The sequence below is a fragment of the Poecilia mexicana genome, unplaced genomic scaffold (genome assembly GCF_051168715.1).
Source record: "Poecilia mexicana isolate PSO_F unplaced genomic scaffold, ASM5116871v1 scaffold_2, whole genome shotgun sequence".
Lineage (NCBI taxonomy): Eukaryota > Metazoa > Chordata > Actinopteri > Cyprinodontiformes > Poeciliidae > Poecilia > Poecilia mexicana.
Window position 1 is genome coordinate 2083403 of NW_028263371.1, and position 25511 is coordinate 2108913.

At 40.8% G+C, this 25511-nt stretch overlaps 2 protein-coding genes across 3 annotated transcripts in view; both read left to right on the plus strand.

The window, feature by feature from the left end:
- Positions 1–347: 347 nt before the first annotated feature.
- Positions 348–5168, plus strand: uchl1 (ubiquitin carboxyl-terminal esterase L1 (ubiquitin thiolesterase)). 2 transcript variants are annotated; one of them, XM_014968667.2, is made up of 9 exons: positions 348–472; positions 560–571; positions 977–1105; positions 2494–2635; positions 3449–3534; positions 3802–3849; positions 3994–4063; positions 4136–4194; positions 4391–5168. In XM_014968667.2, exons 1-9 carry the CDS (start codon positions 440–442, stop codon positions 4472–4474), a joined length of 663 nt encoding a protein of 220 aa, XP_014824153.2. In that variant the 5' UTR covers positions 348–439; the 3' UTR covers positions 4475–5168. The 2 variants fall into 2 exon arrangements, with proteins under 2 accessions (XP_014824153.2, XP_014824154.2); XM_014968668.2 differs by lacking the exon at positions 348–472 and having other exon boundaries at positions 571–634.
- Positions 5169–6068: 900 nt separating this feature from the next.
- The window catches only part of LOC106926678 (uncharacterized), a 36331-nt gene continuing 16888 nt past the window's right edge, over positions 6069–25511 (plus strand). The window contains exons 1-12 of the mRNA XM_088008842.1: positions 6069–6521; positions 16871–16941; positions 17034–17103; positions 17197–17303; positions 17387–17417; positions 17512–17622; positions 18542–18669; positions 18801–18871; positions 21499–21700; positions 21850–22047; positions 22391–22699; positions 24423–24665. Of these exons, the coding sequence (XP_087864968.1) occupies positions 6459–6521; positions 16871–16941; positions 17034–17103; positions 17197–17303; positions 17387–17417; positions 17512–17622; positions 18542–18669; positions 18801–18871; positions 21499–21700; positions 21850–22047; positions 22391–22699; positions 24423–24665 (1604 nt within the window). The 5' untranslated portion in view covers positions 6069–6458. The remainder of the gene's footprint in view (positions 6522–16870; positions 16942–17033; positions 17104–17196; positions 17304–17386; positions 17418–17511; positions 17623–18541; positions 18670–18800; positions 18872–21498; positions 21701–21849; positions 22048–22390; positions 22700–24422; positions 24666–25511) is intronic.

Sequence of the window (25511 nt, forward strand, 5' to 3'; positions counted from 1 at the left end):
AGTTGTGAGAATAACAAATACAATTGAATTCATTAAGCAGAAGAGAAGTTCGGCTCTGACATGAACCCTGAAGCAATCAATACGTCACACCTTTGTTTCCAGAAATAGATTCAACCACTGTGTTCCGGGGGGAGAAAGAGGCGGCATCTAGCTTTCATCTAATTATCTTCCACAACAGTGAAGGTTGGTTTTTGGACGTTATTTTGTTTAGAAGAATGGTAAACAAAGCTTGCTATTTGCATTTATCTGTATTTTAATTATAAATGCGCACACCAACAGTTATTCTTTCCGAAAGTCCCCCCGTACGTCTGCTGGTGAATGGTTTGATCCGGGCTATAAAAGTCGGGTGCACCACTCGCTCCCGCTGACAGGTCTGAAATCAGAGGAAGTTTTTCAGTCTAACGGTTTATCTGCTGAGTCACTGCCAAACCTTCTGAACATGGAGTGGACTGCGATGGAAATCAACCCCGAGGTGGGGAAAACGCCTACTCCATTAATAGGTTAAGTGTTCTGCAACAAGAAACGTGAATTTTAATATTTTGTTTTAATTTTATTTTAGATGCTGAACAAGGTTGGTATTAAACGTTAGAATCAATAATGGCGTCAGTTGGTAACCGTTAAATCCAACCGTCAGGTAAGTTTCACAGCAACTCTTAAGTCAGGACTGTTGCACTGAAAACAGAGTACCGACAGGTTTCTGATAAAGGAATATGACGTTGACTTATTATTGTGGCGTATTTAATAAATTCTTGTAAGCAACGAGCGGTAGAAGCGCGCGCGTGTGTGTGTGTGTGTGTGTGTGTGTGTGTGTGAGAGAGATATATTAAAGGGCGACAGCATCCTTCCTGTCTGGGCTGCAGGGTGTGGTCTGGACCCCGACCTAGCATCTTCCAGTCGCCTCTGTCGACATATCACTCTAATTTACTTCCAGGTGTGAAGCTGTTCGCTCTTAATGAACGATTTTTACGTGTTTCAGATTATGAGCAAGCTCGGTGTGAGTGGACACTGGCGTTTCGTGGATATTTTGGGTCTGGAGGGTGAGCAGCTAACCGCCGTCCCGAAGCCATCCTGTGCCCTGATGCTGCTCTTCCCCCTGACGCAACAGGTAATTCAAGGCGAGCTGGAAGGCTGGGGGCTGTTTGGGTGGGATGGCTGGGCAGGCAGGGAGAGAGGGGTAAGAATCTGAAGACTCAGTCCGACATGCTGGGAGTCGACTGATGGTCAGGAAGTGAATCAGCAGACGTCTTGTGACCAGATTGATCTATAGGCCATTAAAGGCCAATCTCTCTGATCAGATGATTATAATAAAATTTAAACTCATCAATTCAATTCAAATGATATATTTCAGGAATTCTGTTAGGAGTTTGGCAAATGGAGATTAGCTAAACCCAAGCTGCATTTTCAGAGATAATGCAGTTTCTCTGAAAGTTGAAACATTGCAAACCACCAATAAAGTCAAACTGTCCAGTTTATTTTCATAGTACATTTCATCAACATGGCAGTTCAAAATGCTTTAGATCATGAAAACCTATCAAAATCAAATGCATCATAGCCAACACATCAGACATTCCATTGTGTCAAATGTTAAAATCAAACATCAAATGTTAAATTCTCTAAAGCAACTTTTGGGTTTTTAGTCTTGATTTAAAGGCACTCAGTATTTCAGGTCTTTGCAGTTTTCTGGAAGTTTGTTGCAGAGTAAAGGATTTTTGGTACAAAAATGTTAATGAAAACAACCCCAAGCATGGGTTTGTTTTCAAATGGGTGTAAAACATTAACTAACACGTAGTGTCGGATCTCCTGGTTCCTTTTAGAAAAGTAATTGTTTCTGCTCATTTTGCTTGAATTGCGTTGGCATGATGGCTAATTTCAGCTTTACTCTGAACGTCCAGCAGATTGGATTCTGTATTAAACTAATCTGTCAGACTTTATCTGAAGACCTTAGAAAACTGAACCCTGGTTGTTTCCCATTCAGATTATTTTTCAGAAGTGGTTTAAATCACTTTCAATTTATCACAACGAATATGGGGATATGCAAGTAACCCTTTCTAAAGCTCCTGTATCAAAGTTGACAAAATGTTTAAACCCTTAAAAAAGGAAGCTACATTTTCCTGAGTTAAAAGCATGGGTTTGTTTTCAGATGGGTGTAAAACATGAACCAACAGGTAGTGTCGGAGCTCCTGGTTCCTTTTTGTAACTATTGTGAAAATTATAAGCCTTTGACTAGTTTGTTTTTTTAAGTCGCGTAACCTGGACTTGTATTATGAACAATTGGTGGAAATTTGCCTGTCATTTGTTTCCTGCAGAAATGGTTAAACCTTCAGATTTCTCTTGATAAACTGCTTCGTTGCACAAACTTGAAATGCCTCCCAGATATAGAATGGACATCCTTGTTTTCATTCAGTGAAACTATAAATGATCATTACCAACTGTTGTGTGAAGCAGAGTTGGCTGCAGATGAAATCAGACTAACTCAGTATTTGTGCATGGCAGCATGAGGCGTTCAGGATCCACCAGGCAAACAAGGTTACAGGAGGCTCCGACGTCTACTTCCTGAAGCAGGTTGCCTCTAATTCCTGTGGCACAATTGCCCTGGTGCATGCCATCGCCAACAATAAGGCCAAAATGACTTTTGGTGAGTGCAGCAATAAAAACCTTTTCATATTTTGTAGCAGTAAGGGTTCATCTTTTTTGTGATTAGGCTGAAGGAAAACTGTAATTTGAGGTGTTTGGTGCTTTGCATCTACAAGTTGAGTCTTGATCAACAGTAGGAAGAAGCTGGCACTTGACATGAGAAACTGCTTTTTCCCAGGCCCGGTCTGCATGTAAACAGTACTTCAACCCTGTAAGACCCAGAGTTGTAATATTGCAACAACTCTATTTCGAGCAGACAAATGTGACTTTTCTCCTGGATTTTACACAAGCATGAAGCTTGAACCCTTTTAAACTTTGAAATGCTATTTAATAGGAAACGTTTCCCTTGACAGGGTTGCAAACCAAAACTTGAAAAACCTTGACCAATCAGGATCCGACAGTACTAGAATAATCAAAGTAAATCATTTCACATTTTTGGGTGGTCTCTAGAACTTGTGTACATGCATGTCACTTTTGTGCAAAATGGTCTTGCAATACAATTTCCAAATATTTGATCATGCACCTCTAAACTTTTTTAGCATAACTTTTTAACCATGGTAGACTGCCCTCCCACCAGGCTTACCATGTTTCCTGGGGGAATCCCTGATATCATATTTTAATCTCCAAAGTATTCCTACAAAACCATCCATGGTTGAACTTCTCATTTGTCTTTTTGGGTCTTCCATGCTTAGTCAACTGTAATCTTATGAAATATTCAACAGACATTCACCCGTCTCAAAGCAGATCAAATAAAATGTAGCAATGACTGTGCTTGAACCGACCGCCATGCTGACTTGATAAATGTGGTGTTTAGAGAACGGCTCAGTCCTGAAGACCTTTCTAGATGAGACGGCTGGCATGTCTCCAGATGAGCGTTCCAAACATCTGGAGGGAAACAAGGTAATGTACAGACTAAAGAGAAATACTTTGCAACATGTCCATCAGTTGGTTTTTCAATAAATGGAACAACCTTTTTTTTTTTTTTTTTTTTCATGAACCCAAAATTGATCCAAAGCAAATTGTCAATCTTGCATGGTTTCTATCATACCCACTATCATGCCTGTTTTAAGATGTGTAAACTGATTAGCTGCCAGTCTTTTTTCTGCCACATGGGGGTGCTATAGGCTGAATTAACATTGTCACAACCTGTCAAATGTCTTCCTCTAGGCAATCTGTGAGGTTCACAATGAGGTTGCAAAAGAAGGACAATGTCGGGTAAGATGCATCTATAGACTGTGGAAACAATTTGATAGATTGGAGTCATACCTTTAAACCAGAAACTTTTACCCTTGTGTATATTAATACTAGTATTAATGAGTTCTGAGAAACTACTGTCAACACACTTTTTTTCTAATGCAGCCAGAAGGTGAACAAGTAAACTTCCACTTTATTGCCTTTGTGAATGTGAACGGACAACTCTATGAATTTGGTAAGCATGTAACAGTTTACCCTAATCTTGTTTTTGATGTTGATTTGTAACGGAGCGATCTCTGTATCAAAGATGGGAAGATGAACGGACCAGTGAACCATGGAGCAACCAAAGATGAGACCTTTGTCACTGTAAGCTAAAAAAAACAAACTTAAATTTTGTGTAAATTGTTCTCAGTTGGTGGCAAACTGGCTTATGAGTTGTATATGAAAAACATTCAAAAGACCCCTATTAGATTTTTCATTTTATCCTAATGGTATCAACTGGGTAAAAATCATTTTTGAACTTTGAAATATGAATCCACTTTGGGTTTTTTATTGTCTGCAGGATGCAGCCAAAGTGTGCCGCAGCTTCATGGAACGAGAGAAAGACGAAGTCCGCTTCTCAGCTGTGGCTCTCTGTCAGTCTTAAATGATCTTGTGACCAACTCAAACAAATTGTAAGCGACATTGTTCTACAGCATTTACATTGCAAACTGTTAAAAGATGACCCACAGTGGTCTGTGCTCCTACATCTGGAGGCACTATGCACTAGAAAACGTCATCCCCTCAACTGTAACGTGTTTAGCATTAGCACAAAACTCCGTGAACTTTATTTTGCCAGTGTTCCAAGCTTATTGAAAAGGATTCACAAATGCCACTGATCTGTTGAACATCACCTGTGCATGTCATTAAGTTTCTATGTTCATCTGTCAAACTTCAACTGCTTTAACACCTTTTGTGCCAACAAGATTGAAACTGTGGAAACTACTTCCTGTTCTGCATGCCTTTAGTTGTCATTCAACTTCGTTAGTTTCACAGTATGTTGTAAAACTTGAGTCGTTTAGGGCACAGTTTCAGGAAACTTGAGTCTTTCTCCCCCATGTTTTTGAATGGACTTTGTGGAAATGGTTCTAGAATCAACAAGAAGAATCGGAAAATTTCAGATTTTCCAGACATCCCATTAAAGTGACTACTGTCTAGTTAAAGTGCTCTTGTAGACTGGGTTGATGTGCTATCTTAGGGTAATTGCTTCAACTTTTTCAATTGTTTACCTTTATGCACTTTTCAAATGGTTTGCTGCTGTTCAGCTATGGCTATTTAATAAAACTACATTTAAAGTTGCATGTGTCTGTGTCAAGAGCATGTATCATCACTCTGAACTCTGTAGTCCAAAGGCTGCAATGACTGCAGATTTTTTCTTATTAAAAACTCATAAGATGAGCAGCATGTGACTCCACCTCTGTACCTTAATGAATAATCCAGATCATTTAAAACTATTTAAATTATAAACTGCCCTAAAATCTTGATTTGCTAAATGATGACTAACTTGCCTGTCCTACAATATTTGGGTATGTTTCAATTAAAGGGGCAGTATTATGTGAAATTGGCTTTTGAGCTTTGCTATATTACTTCAAACATACCCAGAGTTTCTATCATGCCTGTTTTAAGGTGTGTATATATATATATATATATATATATATATACATACACTGCTAAAAAAAATAAAGGGAACACTCAAATAACACATCCTAGATCTGAATGAATGAAATATTCTCATGGAATACTTTGTTCTGTACAAAGTTGAATGTGCTGACAAAATCACACAATGGAAATCAAATTTATTAACCAATGAAGGCCTGGATTTGGAGCCACACAAAATTAAAGTGAAATGTTCCCTTTATTTTTTTGAGCAGTATATTTTTTTTTACATATATTGTGACAATATAAGATGGATAATATGTGAAAAAAATGTAGTTCCACTACATACACGAGGCTGATTGACAGCACGTAGACAGTCCTCCTGCTGATTGGTTGTTTTTGACCGAGCAGTGCATTTCTGCATATGGCAGTCAGTAGGATCATAGGAAGAAGGTGGAGAGACATTTTCAGATTGTGTCTCGTACTGTCACGACATTGACAGTTTTAACAAATATGTAAAAAAAAAAAAGTTTTTTTTTTTTTGTTTATTTTAAATAACGATTCAAAGTAAATGAAACACACCAAGCACCCGCCACTAGATGAACTATCTGAACTGTAATATAGCGGGACATCTTCTGCGGCGCCCTCCATCCCCTCTCTCTCTCTCCTCTGTCTTTCCTGCTTCTCTCGACCCCCCCACAGAGATTCCTGCCTGCGCGTTCACGCCTTCTCCTGACGCGCGGCGGCGGTAGCAGCAGCAGCAGAGAGGAGTCAGCCTCCCACGGCAAGGAATCGATATTTTTAGCACCTGGTTCGTATTGCAGCGTCGCCAGAAGCGGCGTCTTCTTCTGCATCATCTTCTTTTTGAGGGCGACGCAGTTGGAGCGCGAGGGGGCTACGTGACTAAATAGACTGCGCGTGGAGCGGGGAGGGCACCGGGGAAGAAAACGGGAGAGACTTCACAACATCAGCGAATTCCCAACGCTCCCCCACTGATGGCCGGTCCCGAGCCGAGCCATCCCGAGCCAGCCTGCCTGGAGGCGCAGAAATGGATCGAGGTGAGTCAGGGGGAGCCTCCAACAGCACATTTGGTTGAAACGGGCCACACCGCGGTATAAATAAAGACACGGCAGCCGTCGGGTCGTCACCTGTTGGGGGGGCTGCGCAGTGTCGGGTGACCGTTCGGGACAACAAACTTTCAGCCGTCGCTAGGCTGTCAGTTGAGCCTAGCAACGGAGTTAGCACCGCGTCCACTTCAACACTTCTAGCAAGCAAGCAGCCAGGCTGAGAACACTGAGGTCCAACCCGCCATTTATCAGCTTTTTTCTGGTAACGTTGCTGCCGGCCAGGCGGTGAAACGCCCCCCCGACCCCCTTTCACATGGAAGAGAGGATTCCGGTTGCCATGGCTAAGAAACCGGTCTGCCTACCAGCTTCTGATCGCACCGGATGAGATTATCATTTATGCTTTGTTGCATCCCATCATCATCATCATCATCATCTGCCTCTCTCCATAAGCCTCTGTAGAGCAGAATTTTGACCTATTTTTACTCCATCACTGCTCCGTCCTGTACAGTCTGAGGCATTAAAGCCCCGAGGCTGCAGCAAGACGACTTTTATCTGGATGTTGAGGCGTTCATGTTCCTATTCTGCTCCCAGTTCAGTTCAGGCTCTGAGACCTTCACTTCCAATTAAACACCTACTCAACAACAGCTTAATACACTTTAAATGGTTTATTATTTAGGTTTAAAATGTCTAGTCACCATGCAAATTTATCAACACTCTCATGTGTTTTTCAGCATGTCTCACCTTGCAAGGCCCATTTTTCCAACAAAAACTACATAGTGAGGATGACTGCTCCTCATAGGATCTAAAGAAAAAGTGCTGTTTTTGAAGTTGTGGGTTAGGTTTGGGACTAAGGTGTTAACTGATTTTAGATTAAGCTCAAGGTTAAACATGTACTGGTAACAGTTAGGTTTAGGGTAAAGGAGAGGGTTAAGCTATAGACATGACTAAAAATGAATGAAAGTAAATGAAAAAAGTCCATGTCAACAGAAAGACATACTATGTGCATAGTAATGAAGACATGGACAAGTTTCTCAAAGTCTTTAGTACAGAAGCTAGATTGTACCTTTGCTGCAAGGTACAGATGAAAAAAAAATCTTAATTTCACAACAGAGTTAATCGGCTTATCCAATTTCACACAACTGTCAAAATGACACCAAGATTCCTAACAGAAAAGTGATCAAAAACTTGAGTTTTATTTTGATTCAAGTGAAGGAAATTTTGGTCCATCCATGATTTACCGTAACTTCCGTTAAACAATCTGTTAAAACTGTAGGGAATCATCCTTATTCTTTCATGTTTTTTAGAGAAATGTATATTGGTACATCATCTCCAAAGCATTGAATATGACATTTCCTAAAAATGAGTCCAAGAGGCATCTTGGACTCATTTTTAGTCCAAGATGCAAAATACAGCCTATTCTGTATTTTGTTTACAGAATAGGCTGTATTCTGTAAACAAAATACAGCCTAAGATCAAACCCTGAGGGACTTTATAACTTTGGTTTGCTGCCACAGAAGAACAATGATGGAGATGAACAGAGAAACTTCTTTTTTTTTTTATTCAGATACAGCGAGAACCAATTTTTACATGAAATCATTTGGCATATTGTTTTACTTGCTGTTTACAGTCTTCTGCCTACAGTCTTCTGCTTGAACATTTTAAAAACATACAGAGAATGTTTGACCATTCCATTAGCCTTATTGACAGTCACCTGACAGAAATTGTGTGGAGAGAGAAGGTGGGGAAGGCACGCAGAAAAAGCCTCAGGGTCTGGAATTGAATATACTGAATATGTGGTGCTCACTGTGAGCACCACATATTCCAGGGTTCAATTCCACATATTCTGGGTTCAATTCCACATATTCTGGGTTCAATTCCACATATTCTGGGTTCAATTCCACATATTCTGGGTTCAATTCCACATATTCTGGGTTCAATTCCAGGCAGGAGACACCAGGCAGGAGACCTATATTCTAATTTATAGGTCTCCTATACCGGGACGCTGAACATGACTGCACAGCGTCCCGGTATTTCAGAAACCGTGACTCCTGGAACTCTAACAAAGTTCCCTTTGGAAGAGAAACAAGTGGAGAGATTGCTGTTGAAAAGCTCATTCTTGTCAAACCAAGGGACTACGGTTTAGACCTAGTCTTTTTTGGCAAACTCCCCTTATTTACGTTAGCGATGGTAAGACAGAACAACCTTTTTTCGGCCTCTCCTTCAAACGACCAGCTGGCAGTTGGATAGCATCTAATGGCTTTTCGACCACTGTAAATGTCACATAAATACAAATAAGCAGTGACCTATTTAAATGGGTTTCTGAGGTCTTCTTCATATTTAGGTTATGAAGGAGACAACATGGTGACCGTATGAAGTTTTATGTTGCTTGTGGACTTAAGTTGAGGTCACTGCAGATGGAGTAAGTGACAAAGTCTGTTCATCAGGAACTACTTTACGTCAAAATGGACTCACAGACATATTAAGTAGAAACTATGTCATTTAGTCCCTGCTAACAGCACTGATGAAGAGTATGGTTTACAGACCTACAGAGCAGGGGAGTGTGATTAGATAAGGACTGCAACTAACAATTATTTTACTAATTGATTATTCTATTCAGAACTGGCACATTCTGCAGATTTTTAGTTTAACCACTATTTTATGCAATATTAGAAATACATACAAAGATGCAAATTATCAATTAATCCAATTTCTTTAAAAAAAAAAAAACATTTTATTGCTAAGATGAAATAACAGCGTTCATTTAGTGAATGCTTCATCACCAGTAGTAAAGGATGCATCTGCAGGTAAAAAGTTCCTCAACCTGTGAAAAGCTAAGCCGTTTTTCCTCGACTTAACATCATCAACATAGTGACTGACTGATGTGGTGATTCATTTTTGGATTTACTGATTAATAATTAGATAGTAAAAGGCGACTAATAAGGGATTTATTTGCAGAATTTAAACCACGTGAAGCTAAAACTGCCACTAGATTAGCCGTGGGTAAAACAGATTTACAGACAGTGAGTGGGGGTTTTTTTATGCAAAATGCTTTTATTTTTTAACAGTTCGGGGTTAATTACTGCTTTGATTATGTTGTTCTCTCTGCAAATTGCCATTTTGTGGGTATGTATACTCCAGTTAACGATTAATCGGTTACTATATTAGTTGACGATAATTTCGGTAGTTGATTAATCCGATTATTGGCTTCAGCCCTAGATTGGATGTGGAGATGCATGCTACCACAAGATGGCCCTTGCCCTGCCAACCAGGCTGCCTGCCCCCTCCGAGAAGATCACAGCATGTAGTAACTGTACGTGTTCACAGTCAATGTCGTTCATTTTATTAGAATAAATGACGGCAGATTGTGAGCCATTTCTGTTCCTACGCAGCTGCTTCTGTTTTATTACAAAATCAATGGCTCCACCGAACACCCGGGCCAGGGAGTAAAAATATGTTTTAAAACAAGATTTACAACCAAGTACTGATGAAAACTGTCTTATTTGTAGAGACAAACCGATCCAGCGTGTCGGAGCGCCGCTGCAAAAGTGCTTTCCCCCTCCAGATTTACAGCCAACCTCAACAGCAGATACTTGTATTACAGCTTAGCCTCACAGATTACAGATATCTGGTCAGAACTACTCTAAGACCTGAGATGACTGGGTTTACTGCATCTTTGTCAAACTTGACCTTTTTGACAACTGAGTCTAGCTATCAAAAAAACAAGGAATCAGAGCAGACATCTTCACCGCTGTTGCTTCACATTCTTTCACTCAGCTCTCACTCCTCCTCTGCCATGCAGAAACAGCTGGCTGTCTGGAGCTACTGGAGTTAATCCTTCCAGGACAGCTATGACATTTGGCACACACACAGGCTAAGTCAGACACACTCACACATTCCTGTGTTTATTCCCAATCTGCTTGACCGTAGCATTTGCAACATACTGCAGGTCAATACCAGCAGAGGTTAACTGCTGAATCTGCAGAAAATCAACCAGCCTGTCACTGGTTTTAAACCACCTTCGAACAGTTTAGACGTCTTTATGACCGTTTAATATCTTCTGTGGTCTACATACAGTTAGATCATTCATCTGCTTAACTGGACCCTGGAAACACCTGAGCATCTGTCTGTGTTATGTTCCCATAGTGACAAGTGTCACCCAACCAGGGTGTGTCCAAGGCTCAATGCTGACTGGTATGTGTGCCTGTGTGTGCGCATACACTTTGCATACTTCACAGAAATGGCACACTGGAGCTTTGCAGGGCAACTTGGTCAACTCTAAATCATCCCCACCTGTGGGCGAGTATAAATACACCCCTAGAAATAGTCAGAGCCAAAATAAGCGGAGAATTAGGGGACAGGAAGACGACAAAGCAAAAACACTGCAGGGGAGATTAAGATAGGAGGCCAGTATTAACCCAGTGGAGACAGTTCACACCGCCGACGGGACACAAAATCTGTTAAATACTGCATCTAAAAGAGAGACATCTAAAAGTTTCAGGACACCGGCTCTTGAGGACTGGAGTCAAAGACTCTTTAAAACGGTGCAAATTGTCATTTTTTTCATCATTTTGAAACAGTAACTGCAAAGTGTCAGTTTAAATCTCCCTCCTGTGTATAAAAGCCTGGTACACAGAGAACCAGCTGTGACATGGAGTGACGAAATGGTTGTTATTTTGCCACCTCACTCTGTGAGAAAGATGGTGACTGAGGTAAAGAAATCTCCAAAGCTGCAAGAGAAAACAACAGAGGGGCATTTGGGGGGAGGATTTGGGGGTGGGAGGACCACTGGTTTTCCATAACAACCATGGGGACATTCAGTAGATATCCAGCCACCACTAATTTAACATCCGACATTGTGTGTGACAATAAAGTAAGTTTAAGTCTAAAATAAGCTCAATAATTACCATTTGGATGATTTTGTTTTGTTTTTCTCGTGTCTTTTTTATTTTCTTTTATTATTATTAATTATTATTATTATTAATGTTATTATTATTATTATTATTATTTTTTTTTTTTATCAAAGACTGGATTATAAAAGCCTCCAGTCTGGTGCTTTGGTTTCAACTAGACCCTTTTTTTGAAGGACAATTTTGTTCATAGAAACTTCAGTGTCCATTTTATTTGTTGTTTTGGTTGTTTCATTTATTTGGAATATTTAAAATATCTTCTAGATCCAGTGTTACATGTTAGTTAGAAATGACAGTTTATTGGTCTTTTAGAGTGCGTTCTTGCATTATTATGCCATACCACCATATTACTTTAAAATGGTCTCAAAACAACAATGTTATTGTTTATCACAATAACTTATGGGACAATTTATCGTCCAGTAAAATGTGATACAGTGACAGGCCTACACACTTGCTGCCTCCAGGCCTGCAATGGTAGCTGTTGCTGCCATTCACCCTGTCTGCGCAGAGCAGAGCACCACACAGACAGAGGTGACTCAAGTTACCATTACTGGCTTTAAAATACCCCTGAAGCTTTTGGCTGGGTTTTCATAGCAAACATAACTTGAAATATGCTCTGCTTTTACATTTGTCTAAATGTAAAATGTAAAAGGGGGGATGTTTTAAAATCCCCCCTTTTCCTTCAGTTTAAGTCTCTGCAGCAGCTTTTCCTCTTGGATTTCTCTTTGAGTTTCAGCGCACACAACCAGCACCTCCACTTTGCACGAACTGTCTGCAGCCCACGCTACCTACACAAAACACTAGAAAGAAAGTGTTCCCATTAAAAAAAAACAGACAAAAAAACCCCCACCATCTTCTGGAGGTAGATTATGCATGATCAGGCTGTAAATGTTTCATAGACCCAGACTTCCTGAAACATTGGAGGACATGTCAGAAGTGAGGGAACTTTTCTAGAATGAACTGATTTGTGTTTTTTTTTCCATTAGTAAATTTCTGGATTTTGTTTTTATGATGAGTTTCCCAGATTTTGGTGTACATGGTCCCAAACAGCAGGAGAAATTCAGACTTTGTGTGATGAAGACAAAAACGGAGGCGATGCCAGAAGGAAACATCTGGTCATCACTTATGTAAGCAGAACAATGCTGAGGTTTTCTCACTACAGATGGTAAAATGTGTGTTTTCCTTTAACTCTTATGATACATCGGCAGATGTTCTGCAAAAATATAAGATAAATCAAAACGTGGGCCAAATTTCAGAAAGCAAACCTTTCAGAGCATCTGAACTCTCTTTTGAGAATCTAAGAACACATTTTAATCTGACAACAAGATTCCTTATTTTCACTCTCAGGTGTTCAATTTATCTCCCACAAAACTTAAATGCCTCTTGCTCAAACATAGTCAGCCCCTTTTTGAATCCTGCTGCTCGTGCTCAAACTTCCTCTGACTGTGACTGAAACCTGGACTCAGTTCACTCTGCTCAGTTCTCTTTAGAGTTCAAAATACTTCACATCATGAAATGTCACAGTCACCAGTTGTGAAAGAAATCTATAAACATCACATTTTGTCAAATGCCATCTTCAAATCACACCACTAAAACAGCAAACAAATGTTACATTCTGTCAAAAGACACCATCAAAATGATCAATGGTATTCCCTCAAATCCTTGAGTTAAAGGAACTCATTGTTTGGGCTTTTTTGCAGTTTTCTGGAAATTTGTTCCAGATTTGAATGCCGCTTCTTCATGTTTGGTTCTGGATGCAGATATTGTGGATAATCTGGAAGGTTGATACAACAGCAGATCTTGAATGTATTGTGGTGCGAAGCCGTTCAGTGATTTATAAACTAACTATTCTCTTGGTAGAAGGACTTTAGAACTGGGTGATGTGCTCTATCGTCCTGGTTTGGTTAGAACACCAGCAGCAGCGTTATGGATCAGTTGCAACTGGAGGATTGATTTTTTTTTTTTTTAAGCAAACCTGTGAGGACACTGTTGCAGTAATCAATGCGACTAAAGATAAAAACATGAATGTCATAATGTGTGTAGAAGTGGACCCAGTAGAAGCAGGTATAGGACATTGTGGATTCTTTAATGAAGAAAATCAGCTTACAGAAATCAAACATCCAGGGTGCAAGGAAATCCAACAGACAAAGCAAACTGGAAACACAAGGGAACATCAGGTTAACCAGGGAGGGTAACAAGGGTAGTGACAATTACAGACTGGCAAGTTGTGACTGAGATAGAGGAGCTTAAATACTGGGAGGTAGCAAATGGAACAGTGGAACTAGCTAGATGAGATAACTGATTGCAGGTGGCACAGGGAGGCTAAGAAGATCTGCTGGGGAAAACCAAAGGGAGGAAACATCAGGGAGCTGAAAATACTTCTAATACTAAAGAAACACTAAGATTAAAGAAAACCTGATAAACTAGAAGAGAAAAAGGCACGAGGGAAAACAATCTAAACAGAAACAAGGCTGATCTAACAACAAAAAGAACTAAGGAACATAGAGGTAGGGTAACTAGAAGGACTAAACAAAGAAGTAACCTAACTAGAATCACTAAAGAAAGATGGACATAGATTCAGACAAAAAGACTAACTAAACATAAAGTGACAAAGAGAACTAGAAACACTACAGGGGAAAACTGGAAGGACTTAAGAAATAACCTAACTAGGATTACTAAAGGATGATGGGCATGGATGCAGACATAAAGGAACTAAACTTAAGGTAACCAGATAAGAAAAGCTAGAAACACTACAGGGACGCTAGAAGGACTAACAAAGAAATAATTTAACTGGAACCACTAAAGGAAGGTATGCCTAGACTCAGACATGTAAGAATAACCGAACCTAGGCTGATGAAATAAATATAACTAGAAACACCACAGGAAGGCTGAAATAAGAAAAGCAATAACAAGATAATTTTAACCACAATAAATAACCTCAAATAATAAAACTAAAATTACCATTAAGGGCTAACCTAAAGAAAACTAAAACATAATGATAAAGATGAAAAGCTAAACCCAACCCAAAAATCCAGAGTCCTGACAGTGGATGAGTTTTTCTAGATCTTGCTGAGATATTAGTCCTCTAATTCTAGAAATGTTCTTCATGTGACTCTGAAGGTTCAGATCTGAGTCCATCACTACACCCAGATTTCAGGCCTGATTGCTAGTTTTTAGTTGTAATAACTGAAGATGTGGGCTGACTTTAGTCTATTGTCTGAGCTTTAAGTCTGCAAATGTTCTTCAGGTTGACTGGTACTCACAGAGCTAACGCTGGAAGTACAGCAGGTTAGCAGTGGTGTAACGTCACGCCGTTGTCTGAAGCTTTTACCAGGCAGAGCTGCCTCTCCATTCCAAGAAGAAACAGTGAAAACTCACTCTCTAGTTTAGGTTTGTATCTTTATTGAGGATATTAAACTGGGAAGTCCAGAACTCACAAGATATTTCCTGAAGACCCATTAATTCCGAGCACTGAACCAAAGTAAATATTTTTGAGGGTGAGAGAGAAGTACTATATCCACAGCACTTTGGTGCAGTTTTAAACCTGTTTTTAAAAATGCTATGTAAATAAATTTGACATATCTGGGAGGGATAGTGCGGATTTCAGCTCATAAACTGAAGATAATGCTCATATTTTTTAAAGAAAAGTTCCCCCATACAATCATGCATTCTTATTAATTTCCACCAACTGCTAAAAATCCATATTAGTCGATCGCTGTTGTTAATGAACCGTGATCCAGCAAAAGTCACAGTTTGGGTGCAAACCATAATCTGAGCTAATCTGTATTAGACTTCTAAATGCCATCAGTCAAGCCTCTCTCCTTTTCCCCTTAATCTTCGGCCGCCGGTTACACAACAGCCATTGAGATCTCTCTCCTCCTCTCTGTTTCCTTGCGTGAGTATGTGGGCTGATGATTTGGCAGGATAGCGCCGTTAGCTCGCTCACTCTCCTGCTGCACTGCAATGAATCCCAACTGTAGTCCAGGTTGGGGGATTGAGGCTATGTGTGGTGGCATTTCAGAGAGAATGAAATGAGGACATGAAGCAGTGTTTCACTGACCTGGAATCGCTTTAATTTGTCTCCACTGATGCAAAATGTCGAGAGGAGGGAGGGCCAATGGGGAAGCAGCAGGTTCCTCTGTCAGTCAGTCACAGTGTATGAATCCAAGGCAAAGGAGATTAAATTGCAGAATTTAAATCAGATCTACAGAGAAGTAATAATGTTTTGTGTTTTCATCTGACCCACATATGGAAAAAAAATCAGATGCACTGCAAAAATATTTGCACCTCTTGACCCTTTTACAAACTTAAATGTGTGCATTGGGATTGTAGGTGAGACATCAAGACAAAGTGGTGCATGAAATGGAATGAAAAGAAGACATGCTTTTCCATCTCTTTCTAAGAAAAGTCAGTAAATAGAGTCCAACTGTGTAGACTCTGTTTACTGTGCAAAACGCAGCAGAATGATTGCGTTCAGCTCAGTGGAGGACAAAACTCTTCTGAGCTGCAGTTTCCAAGCTTCCTTATTACAGAGCAGCTCTCCCCCTCAGGTCCCTTCAGACTAGCCAACAGCGATTAGCAAACACCTGGTAGAACTGCACATCTGATGACCTCATTATGTTTTTACTGGTGAAAAACTGGTAAAAACTTTGTTAAAGGTTAATAGAGAAGCCATGCTGTGATGACTTCCTGAAAGCAGAGTTTCAGAAAGACCAGGATCTACCTAAAGAGACACAGGCCCAATTTTGAGAAGTTAAATTATGAAGTCAAAGTTCTTTTAAGTCATATTTGATATATGCAGTGTTTTTATGACAAGTGAAGGTAACAGAGTTACTTGATTGTGTGATTAAAATGGTTTTATGTGGCTAATAGAAAATACATAATACTGTCCCTTTAAAATTAGAAAACAACATGCCAAACGTTGACTGCTCACGGTGCTCTGTTCACCCGACGGGTCAGACAGGATCAGAAAAGCAGGCAAAAGGTCCATGGTAACTCTGGAGGAGATGCAGAGAGCCACCGCTCAGGTGGGAGAATCTGTCGCCAGGACAACGCCTTCTTTTGCACTTTAGAATGCAGCCTGTATAGAAGAGCAACAACAGGAGAAAATGTGCAGTTCTGAATTGGAGTTCAGTGAAGTCATTGAACAATCTGTCGGACATATTTGTTGATATTAATCACGTGTCTGTCTGTATTATTATTATTACTATTGATTTATTGTCCAGCCTCACTCTTCCATAAGGACTTGATGTACGGAGTGGAAATCTAATGTTTGTCCTGTCAACAGATTATTCCACAAACTGAAAGTTTGAAAGTCTTTTTTTTCCTGATAAACCTGTACAAACATGTGTGGACTTTGTTGTTTTCTTGTCTGCTGCGTGAACAAATGTCTCCTTTTCTTCTGCCTCATGTCTTCCTGTCCTCCCTCTGCAGGCTGCAACAGGGAAGAGCTTTGGAGACAAAGACTTCCGCAGCGCGCTAGAGAACGGCATCCTGTTATGCGAGTAGGGCTCCTGACATCACTCTCTGTTTTCTGACGCCTGACGTAGCAATAACTCCCACGGACTGAGACTCTGTTCCTGCCCCTCCTCCACAGGCTGCTGAGTGCAATCAAACCCGGACTGGTGAAGAAGATCAACAGACTGCCCACCCCCATCGCCGGGCTGGTAAGAGGACGCCTCTGCAGCATGATGTTGAGCCCAGTACAGCAGCCTCCTGATTGGTGCTAACTGCCTCTGGTCCCCTGCTGCTCCCTCTAGGACAACCTGTCAGTCTTTCTCCGGGGCTGTGAGGAGTTGGGCTTGAAGGGCTCCCAGCTGTTTGACCCGGGGGACTTACAGGATACTTCCATACGCGCTAATCTCAAGTACATAACCAATTCTCTGGGATTTTTTTTTAAACGCTTGAATTATAAATTGCATAATGTATGACATACTTCAATGTTTTCAGGGACTCTGACTGCAGCCGCAAACTAAAAAATGTAAGTCCTTGTTTCCAGTTGGCCCCCCGTCCTCTCACATTCATTCCCCTCTCACTTCTAGATATGAAGGAAATGTTGCATGTCTGCCTGTCAGGTGCTGAACACGGTTTTCTGGCTTGGAAAAGCTGCCAGTGGGTGTCCTTCCTATACCGGTCCTAATCTGAACCTGAAAGAGTTTGAAGGCCTTCTGGCTCAAATGAAGCTGGTGAGTCAACTAGTCTGAAAACACCTGGAAGAGTCTGGAATACCAACACAACATGGAACAACATGTCTGTTTCCAGACAATATTCACTACATTAGATTTTACATTTTTCATTTCCAATACCGATACAGATGTTTTTCTGTATCCTCCTGTTTGAAGGAGGATGCAGGAGAGCAGAGCTGAATTTACTTAAATGCTTCTGTCTTTTAAAGCACATACATAAATGGACCGAATTACAAATTTACCTGATAACTGCACTAGAACAGCACACTTAAATACACCAACAGGTTCACAAGCTTGGTCCACCTTGTAAAAACAACACAACTTTAATTTGTTCAATTAGGAGTTCAAGAACCAATGTAACATCAATAGGTCCAGTGGCTGACCAGGTCCAGTGGCATCTGAGAGGACATAACAAAATGGTACAAATATTGAATAAAATTAACAATGTAACATTATTAGTTGCTATTGTTATAATAATTATATTGTTTTCTTTGTTATTTTGACTTTGACACATTCACCCACGTAAAGATTATGAATAAAAACCCTGTAATTTAGTTGAGTAAAAAACATAACAGCCTTCTTTGACTTAGCTGGTCGGCAGTGCACAGCAATGGTTGGCAGAGGGGTTGTGCTGCATGACTAAACATTTTATCAGCAGGAAGGACTCATAAACCTTCACATTTAAGGATTTTCAAAGTGGCAGATATTTAAACTTTGGTACTCCTATCAACATGTATGCATTTGTAGCTAAGGCTATTTTAAAAAACACAACAAATTTCGGTTCAGTGAAAGGAACATTTACTGTTGAATGGTGCTCTGTTTCAGAAGAGTGGTATTAGACTTGAAGTCCAGTTTTATTGTTAAGGCAGGGACAGCTTTTGTTGTCTGGTTGTCCGTTGACGTTTTCCTGTCTCTGCAGGAAAGTGATGATGGCGGCGACAGCTCTCAGAAGCGCAGCGTTCGAGACAGCGGCTACGACTGCTGGGACTCGGAGAGGAGCGAGTCTCTCTCTCCGCCTCAACACACTCGGGACAATTCTCTTGACAGGTCAGATGTCAGCCATCTTGTCAACACAAAAGCTGCTTTCACATTTAGGTAAATGTAACTATGTTATTTTTTTTAAAGTTAAATATTTTATATCCTTTTGGGGATTTTTTTTTCTGCTTTTGCTTCTTCAGTCTGGATTCCTTTGGTTCCCGCTCGCAGCACAGCCCCTCTCCTGATGTTGTGAATCGAGGCAACAGCGATGGTTGGTGGCATGTTTTTATTTGCAATACCAAGAAGAAAACCTGTCAAATAATCAGAAATAAACAAACATACAAGAAACAGAACACAAGAATAAGATAAACTGCTATAGCAACAACTTCTAAGTAATAATAATGAATTAAATATGTCAAGACCTTTTGAAGTTAAATAAACCACAAGGACAAAAGTAAAGTACAAACACAACATATAATAACACCCCAAAAACCCCAAGATTATACCAGCTGCTTTTCATCTGTGACGTTTTTTCCTAGAGAGTCATTAACAGGTTTCTTGCTGCTGCTTGCTGTCTAGTTTCAAACTTTTTTTGTTTAAAGCCCACTCAAGAGAACAGGAGAAACTGTCTTCAACAGCTCTGGAAACAAAGTTCAGGAATGCTGAGCTATTCCTGTAAACACGAAACTGTTTACCCATAAATACATGGACTGCTCTCCTCCACAGCAGTCCATGTTTAGGTTTACCCTTGGCATAAGGTGACTACTAACTAAGGCTGAGGGCAGACAACTGCTGGACATCACAGTGCGTGCGTGCGTGTGTGTACTAATTTAGGTTGCCCACTTAGGACTTTTCCTGCTATATTCACTGACCATCTGCAGACCGATTCAAAGTCCAGTCTACATTTGTAGGCTTTGTGGTTCTGGTTAGAGGTGTGTTGTGCTTATAGGAACAGTATTATGTAAAATTGACTTGTTTTAGCCTTATGTGATGTTCTAATGTTAACATATCTGGAATGTTTCATGTTCTTTCATGTATGTTTGAGAAATCCTTGAATCTCCCATGGCAACCATTTAAGCTGTGCAAAATGCTGGGTGGACCGAGCTCTGCCCAAGACACAGTCCTCCCGTGTGACTCCCCCATTCAGCTCCTTCAGACTAGCCAGCAGCAATTAGCAAACACCTGGTGGAACTGAGCATCAGCTGAGCTCATGTTGTTAAAGGGTTTAGAGCAGAGGTGTTGTGATGACTTCCTGAAGACAAAGTTCTAGAAAGAGCAAGAGTTTCTTAAAGAGACAGAGGCCTAATTTCAAGATACCAAAGTCAAATTTTTTAAAGTCAGGAGGTCCGCTCTCCTCTGAGCCTCACTGCTGCCTCCCTGGTCCAGTCTGTTCTCATTCTTAATGTCGACGTGTTTATTTCTCATTATGGAAAAAGCATTCGTACTCAGTTTCTTGTCTATCTCTGATACACAGCGCAACTGCAGAGTGGTTTAAGTATTTCTGCAGATGGCAGGACTCTGATTCATGGTGACAGTCTGAGGTGTGCAGAGTGAGAAGCAGTGGGGAGAGAACAGCAGAGGACCAGATGCTACATGTCATGATCCGTGTTTCTGTGTGTTTATTTTTGAGTTTTTTTCTGTGTAGTCCTGTTCCCTGTGAGTCTGTCTCTGCGTCTTCTCTGTTGATTGTTTCCCAGGTGTGTCTCATTCCCTTGATTACCCCTTGTGTATTTAAACCCACCTGTTGTCTTTGTCTCTCGTTGGATCCTTGTCATGCATTGCCTGTTTCCCCGTGCTGTTCTCTGTCTTCTGGATACCATCATTAAAGTCATCATTTTCACTTACCTTCTGGGTCCATATCCTCACCACAACCACCGCTTATGACACTACACAAATAAACTGACTATAAAAACTTTGCTGCACATTTCTTCCTGATCAGTTCTACAGATAAGTTATTAGTGCTGCCAACTGAATATAAAATGTAATCAGATTAATCACACTCTAGAGCAGGGGTCCCCAAGCTACGGCCCGCGAGCCGGATCCGGCCCGCCTCCACATTTGGTCCGGCCCCCTGAACAATACCAGAAAGCGTTCAGATTTTTTTTTTTTTCATTTATTGTATTTTCCGGTTTATATGTGGATTTTTCTTCAACCACCAGGGGGCTCTTTAGCAGGAAGTGTGTCCTGTGTTTCAGCAGAAGGATAACTCAATGTTGCAATATGTACATAGCACCTTGGTTTAATCCAAACTCTTTTCTTAAAGCAAAATTTGCAGCTGAACACGCCAGCTTGACTCTCTTAACATTCTCAGCTCTGCATTGAACTGTGTAACACACTGCTGTGACAAAGACAACCCACTGAGGGCTTTTACGTCAAAATTACAATGGCCATTGTAGACAGAAAAAGCATAAAGGAGGAGGAGTAAATTTCGCCAGAGAACATAGAAATTTTGAGATTAAAATATAAAAAACTCTTTTAAAAAGCTTGGAAATTTCTGAGCTACAAAAGTCCAATTTTCAACTTTTGAAACTCAGAAATTTTCTAGTTTTTTCTTTCTAGAACATTTATAAGATTAATCTCAAGATGTCTGATTTTTTTCCTAGCATATTTTCAACTTTTCAAATTCAGAAAATTCCTTCTTCTTTTTCTAGAAAATGTCTGAGATTAATCTAAACATTTCCAAGATTTTTTGCCAAAATGTCCTACTCCTCATTTTTTGTATCTATAGTGGCCCTAATGCACAAAATATATAATGTGATTAATCTGCATAACGTAATATTAACGTGTTAATCTTTTTAGACTGATCGCATGCATTGCTATTATACTTGTTAGTTGTGTTCAGTGGTTAGCAGAATGTTTTATGCATAACTGATGCGTTTCTAACACCCTGATCCCCAGGACGCGGCAGCGACTCGGAGGCTGACGCTCCCAGCAGGAAACCCGACGTACGGAAAGATGACATGTTGGCCAGAAGAACAGCCAGCAGCGACTCCAGATGCCCGGTTCCCTTCAACCAGTTTCTTCCAAACCGAGCCAACGCCAGCTGCTACATCCCGACCCCGCGACGAAAACAACACCCAGAGGAAGGAGAGCAGAGGAGGTAATGACCAAGAAAACAATCTGAGCTATTTAAGGAAAAACAAATGCTTTTCTGTAGAGGTTAGAAAAAAAAAAAAAAGAAGAAGAATTCCACAGGTGTGAGGTCTTCAACCCCTAATCTGTCCCCTGCCATCACACTCCATTCCTCAGTCACCTTCAAACCATTCCAGAACAAACCAAACGAACCGGATTTCAGCAGAAACCCCCCAAAACGGTGACTTGGGCACCTGAAAGCCAGGCCGAAAAACTGAAACAGGGAGAGGACTTGGAGGTGTTGGAGGAGAGGAGGCTGGAGAAGTTGAAGAAGGCAGGAATTAAGGTTCTTCCTGCTGCCGTTCGCTACAACAGGTCAGGGCGAACAGGCATGAGAGGCTCGGCTGCTGCGCCTGGTTTTCCTCACTAATTAGTTGTGTTGACAGAGTTTGGCTTAAGCTGATGTTGTGGCTTGTGGAGCTTCATCACGATGAGGTTTGTGTCACAGGGTGGATGAGTCATGGATTTGATGTTAGAGAAGGTGGTTTGGTGTTGAGTTAAATGCTTCCTGTTTTGGTTGATTCCTGATTTTGTGAAGAGAAACTAACCAACAGGACTGTCCCAAGTGACCCGCATGTTCCTGCTGCTGATTGATTCATGTTACCGGAGGTGTGTTCTGCTTTCTGAAAATGTCCATCGTCCCCTCTGCGACCCCTAGCACTGCGATAACGGAGGAAAAAGAAACGAGGTCACCGTCTCCGAACATCATTCTTCGCTCTGAAAATGAATTTTTGAGCTCCCACAGTCCGGCTTGTGATTCCTCCTCCGACGGGGAGCAGGACTCGGAGACGAGGAGGGTTCCCGATGTCCACAGAGACGACTTGGCATCCCGACGAGTCCACCGGAGCCCAGGTAACTCCAGGGTCCATCAGTTCGTCCCTCCTCCAGCCTGCACCACCAGAGACAGAGAGCGCTGGGAGGGCATCAGGCGAGCCTCACAGCAGACCCTGCAGCAGATGGAGATCAGGTCAGCTAGGGTCTCATGTGTTCCATTTTCTCCAAACCAATAATAAATATCTCCTTTGTCCACTGGTTGACAACATCAATATACTTTACTGGATACTGGATAGCGCCTATTAGCCACAATTGCAAGTGACGTGCACCTACAGGCGCCATTACTATGCATTGAGTCATGTCAACAAAACCAGACTTGTCCAGGAATCGGTTGCAGTGATATTTTTCTTATCCGATTTCTGTAAACTATGTTTTTATATGTAAAAAATGTATTCACCCTTGATAGATAAATCTATAAACAGTTTAGTTTCTGTCAAGATGCAAGGGAGGACTAAGAGGATTTCTCTTTTATATTGGTCAGTAATTTAATTTGACATATTTGCTGCTGAGGGAGCCATAGTTTGTTAAGATTTAACAAACTATGGCTCCTATGCTTTATAAAATATTTCATCCTTCTTAATGATTGTAATGGCTATTGCCACCTTCAACAAACAAACAAGGCTCTTAGTCCAGCTTTTTATTGTTTATTGAACTTTTAGGAATTACAACGGCTGCAGTGCACCACAACGATGGAAAATAATACAGATAAACAGATGTAAAACAACTTTTAACCACTTGTATTCTGCCTTTTCTCTGTCTCTGTATTTGCATTTCCATCACAAATGTGTGCAGAACTTTGTCTACATTCTGCTAAAGTCTAAAAAACACAATTTTGCAACTTTGGTGTTTCCATTAAATAAGAAGTTAAACTAAAATCACACATGAACATAGTTATGGATTCAACACGTTTAAATGACACCAACATTTTATGAACTGTGTGATGCTGTGAGAGCTCTGGTGGATCCGGCTGCAGATTATCTGAAAAAAACCAAAAACAAACCATCATCCTCCTACCACTTCCCGTCGTCCATTTTTGTTTTTGGTCATTTCAAGTTGCACAGTTTTGTGGTTAATGGAAACTCAGCCTATGTCAGCTTTACTCTGCATGCAGACACGTTGTCATGGCAATGAACTGACAACAACTCCACTAGCTGGCAGGGGAGAGATTATGTTCAAGTGTATCATGAATCGACATCAAAAAACACAAAAACATTTCCCCCACAAAAAGTACATAAAACCCCAAAACATTGAGCCCATTACAGTTTTATGTAATGGGCTCAATGTTTACATTGATGTTTGATGTTTACATTGTAATTATCAATAAGGGATGGTCTGAGTACAGCGCTGATTGATTATTCAATTTAAACACCTCTTCTCCTGATTATCTGTCAGAGAGTAGGTGTGTTGGTCACCTCATTTTTCTGTTAACTGAACCAAAACAACACCAACCTGCACAGTACATATTAAGCTAGCATAACTAGTCAGCAACTAGTTATTATATTTGGAAGTCAAGCTAGCATAACTAGCTTGATTTTAACCTTAAAGCTTCTCTATATTTTTTAAAAATTAAAACCTTTTCCTGACCTGTAAAATGGGATTCCCTTGTATCTTGTGATCTAGTTGGCATAGTGTTGACAATTAAAAGGAAAACATTGCTTCCCTTTTTCACATTCTTTGCATTATTGTTTTATTTTCCCCGATCACTGATATTCCTGACTCAATACATAGTAATGGCGCACGAGTGGCACATAAGTCACGTAATGTCCAGTCCAGTAACATATATCGGTGGTTGACATATGCTTAACTCTGATGGATAACGTTTCCCCGCTTATCGCCTGTGGCTATGGATTTTACAGCGAGAAGGAAGCGGTCTGTGACATCATAACCCGTAAAGACAACCCCTCCCTGAAGGAAGAGGAGGATGAGGCAGAAGAGGGAAAAGATAAGACGATGCCAAATAAGCAGAGAGATGACCTGGCTCGTAGGCGGGGCCAAAGCAGGCCCCTCCCTCAGAGGGACGGACCAATGAGCTTTGTTTCCTCCTCCATGAGTCCGTCTGATGTACAGAAGTGGGAGAGGCTCAGGATGACTGAACCAAGGTGCCAAACACACTGCCTGTATGAGAGTAGTTCAGTGCTGTATGTCAGGGATGTACTGTTAGGTGAAAAAGTTAGGACACCCCATTAAAACAATGAGTTTTTCAAAAGAAATGTTCACAAACGCATCAAAATTTAGTCCTTCTTTTGTTTGTCTCAGTTAAAGAAAGTGATTAATCACAGGTAACCATTGTAAAAATTATTATTTTTTACTCACTAGACACGATACCACTTCATGTGTTTGATAAAAAATAATGTAGGACAACCTACCTCCCTAATACATAGTCTTACCCCTTGTTGGACACTTCTATAGCCTTCCACCATCTCTAACGTCAGCCTGAGGAAAGTCTGACCCACTCCGCACTTACAGCTGGGAGATGTTTGAAGGGTTTCTCAAGGAGATCAGGATGTTGGCTTGGATTGGTCCAGGACTTTTCAGGAAGTCCTGGCTGGATGTCCTAGTATGAGTCGGTGCTCCGTTCTGATACCTGCTGAGATTCATGGTGGGTCGTATGATGATGAGCTGTCCAGGTCCAGCCAAACCATGACACTTTGACCTCAATGCTTCTTTTCCTGGAGTGCTCTGTTTGATTCATACCCAATATTTCCTCTGCTTTAGTATCTAAATAATTCAGGGTTAGACTCCTCTGCCCTAAGAGCATTATTCCAGAAGACTTGACAGTAACTGCTGTAGATCCTATGGCAATGTTTGAAGGTTTATTAAGACCACTTTTAGCATATAATTTGAACTTTGCAGAGTTGTTAAAGTCCTGCGACAGACTGGCGACCTGTCCAGGGTGTACCCAGCCTCTCGCCCGGAATGCTGTATGGTGTTCTTTTTTTCACATG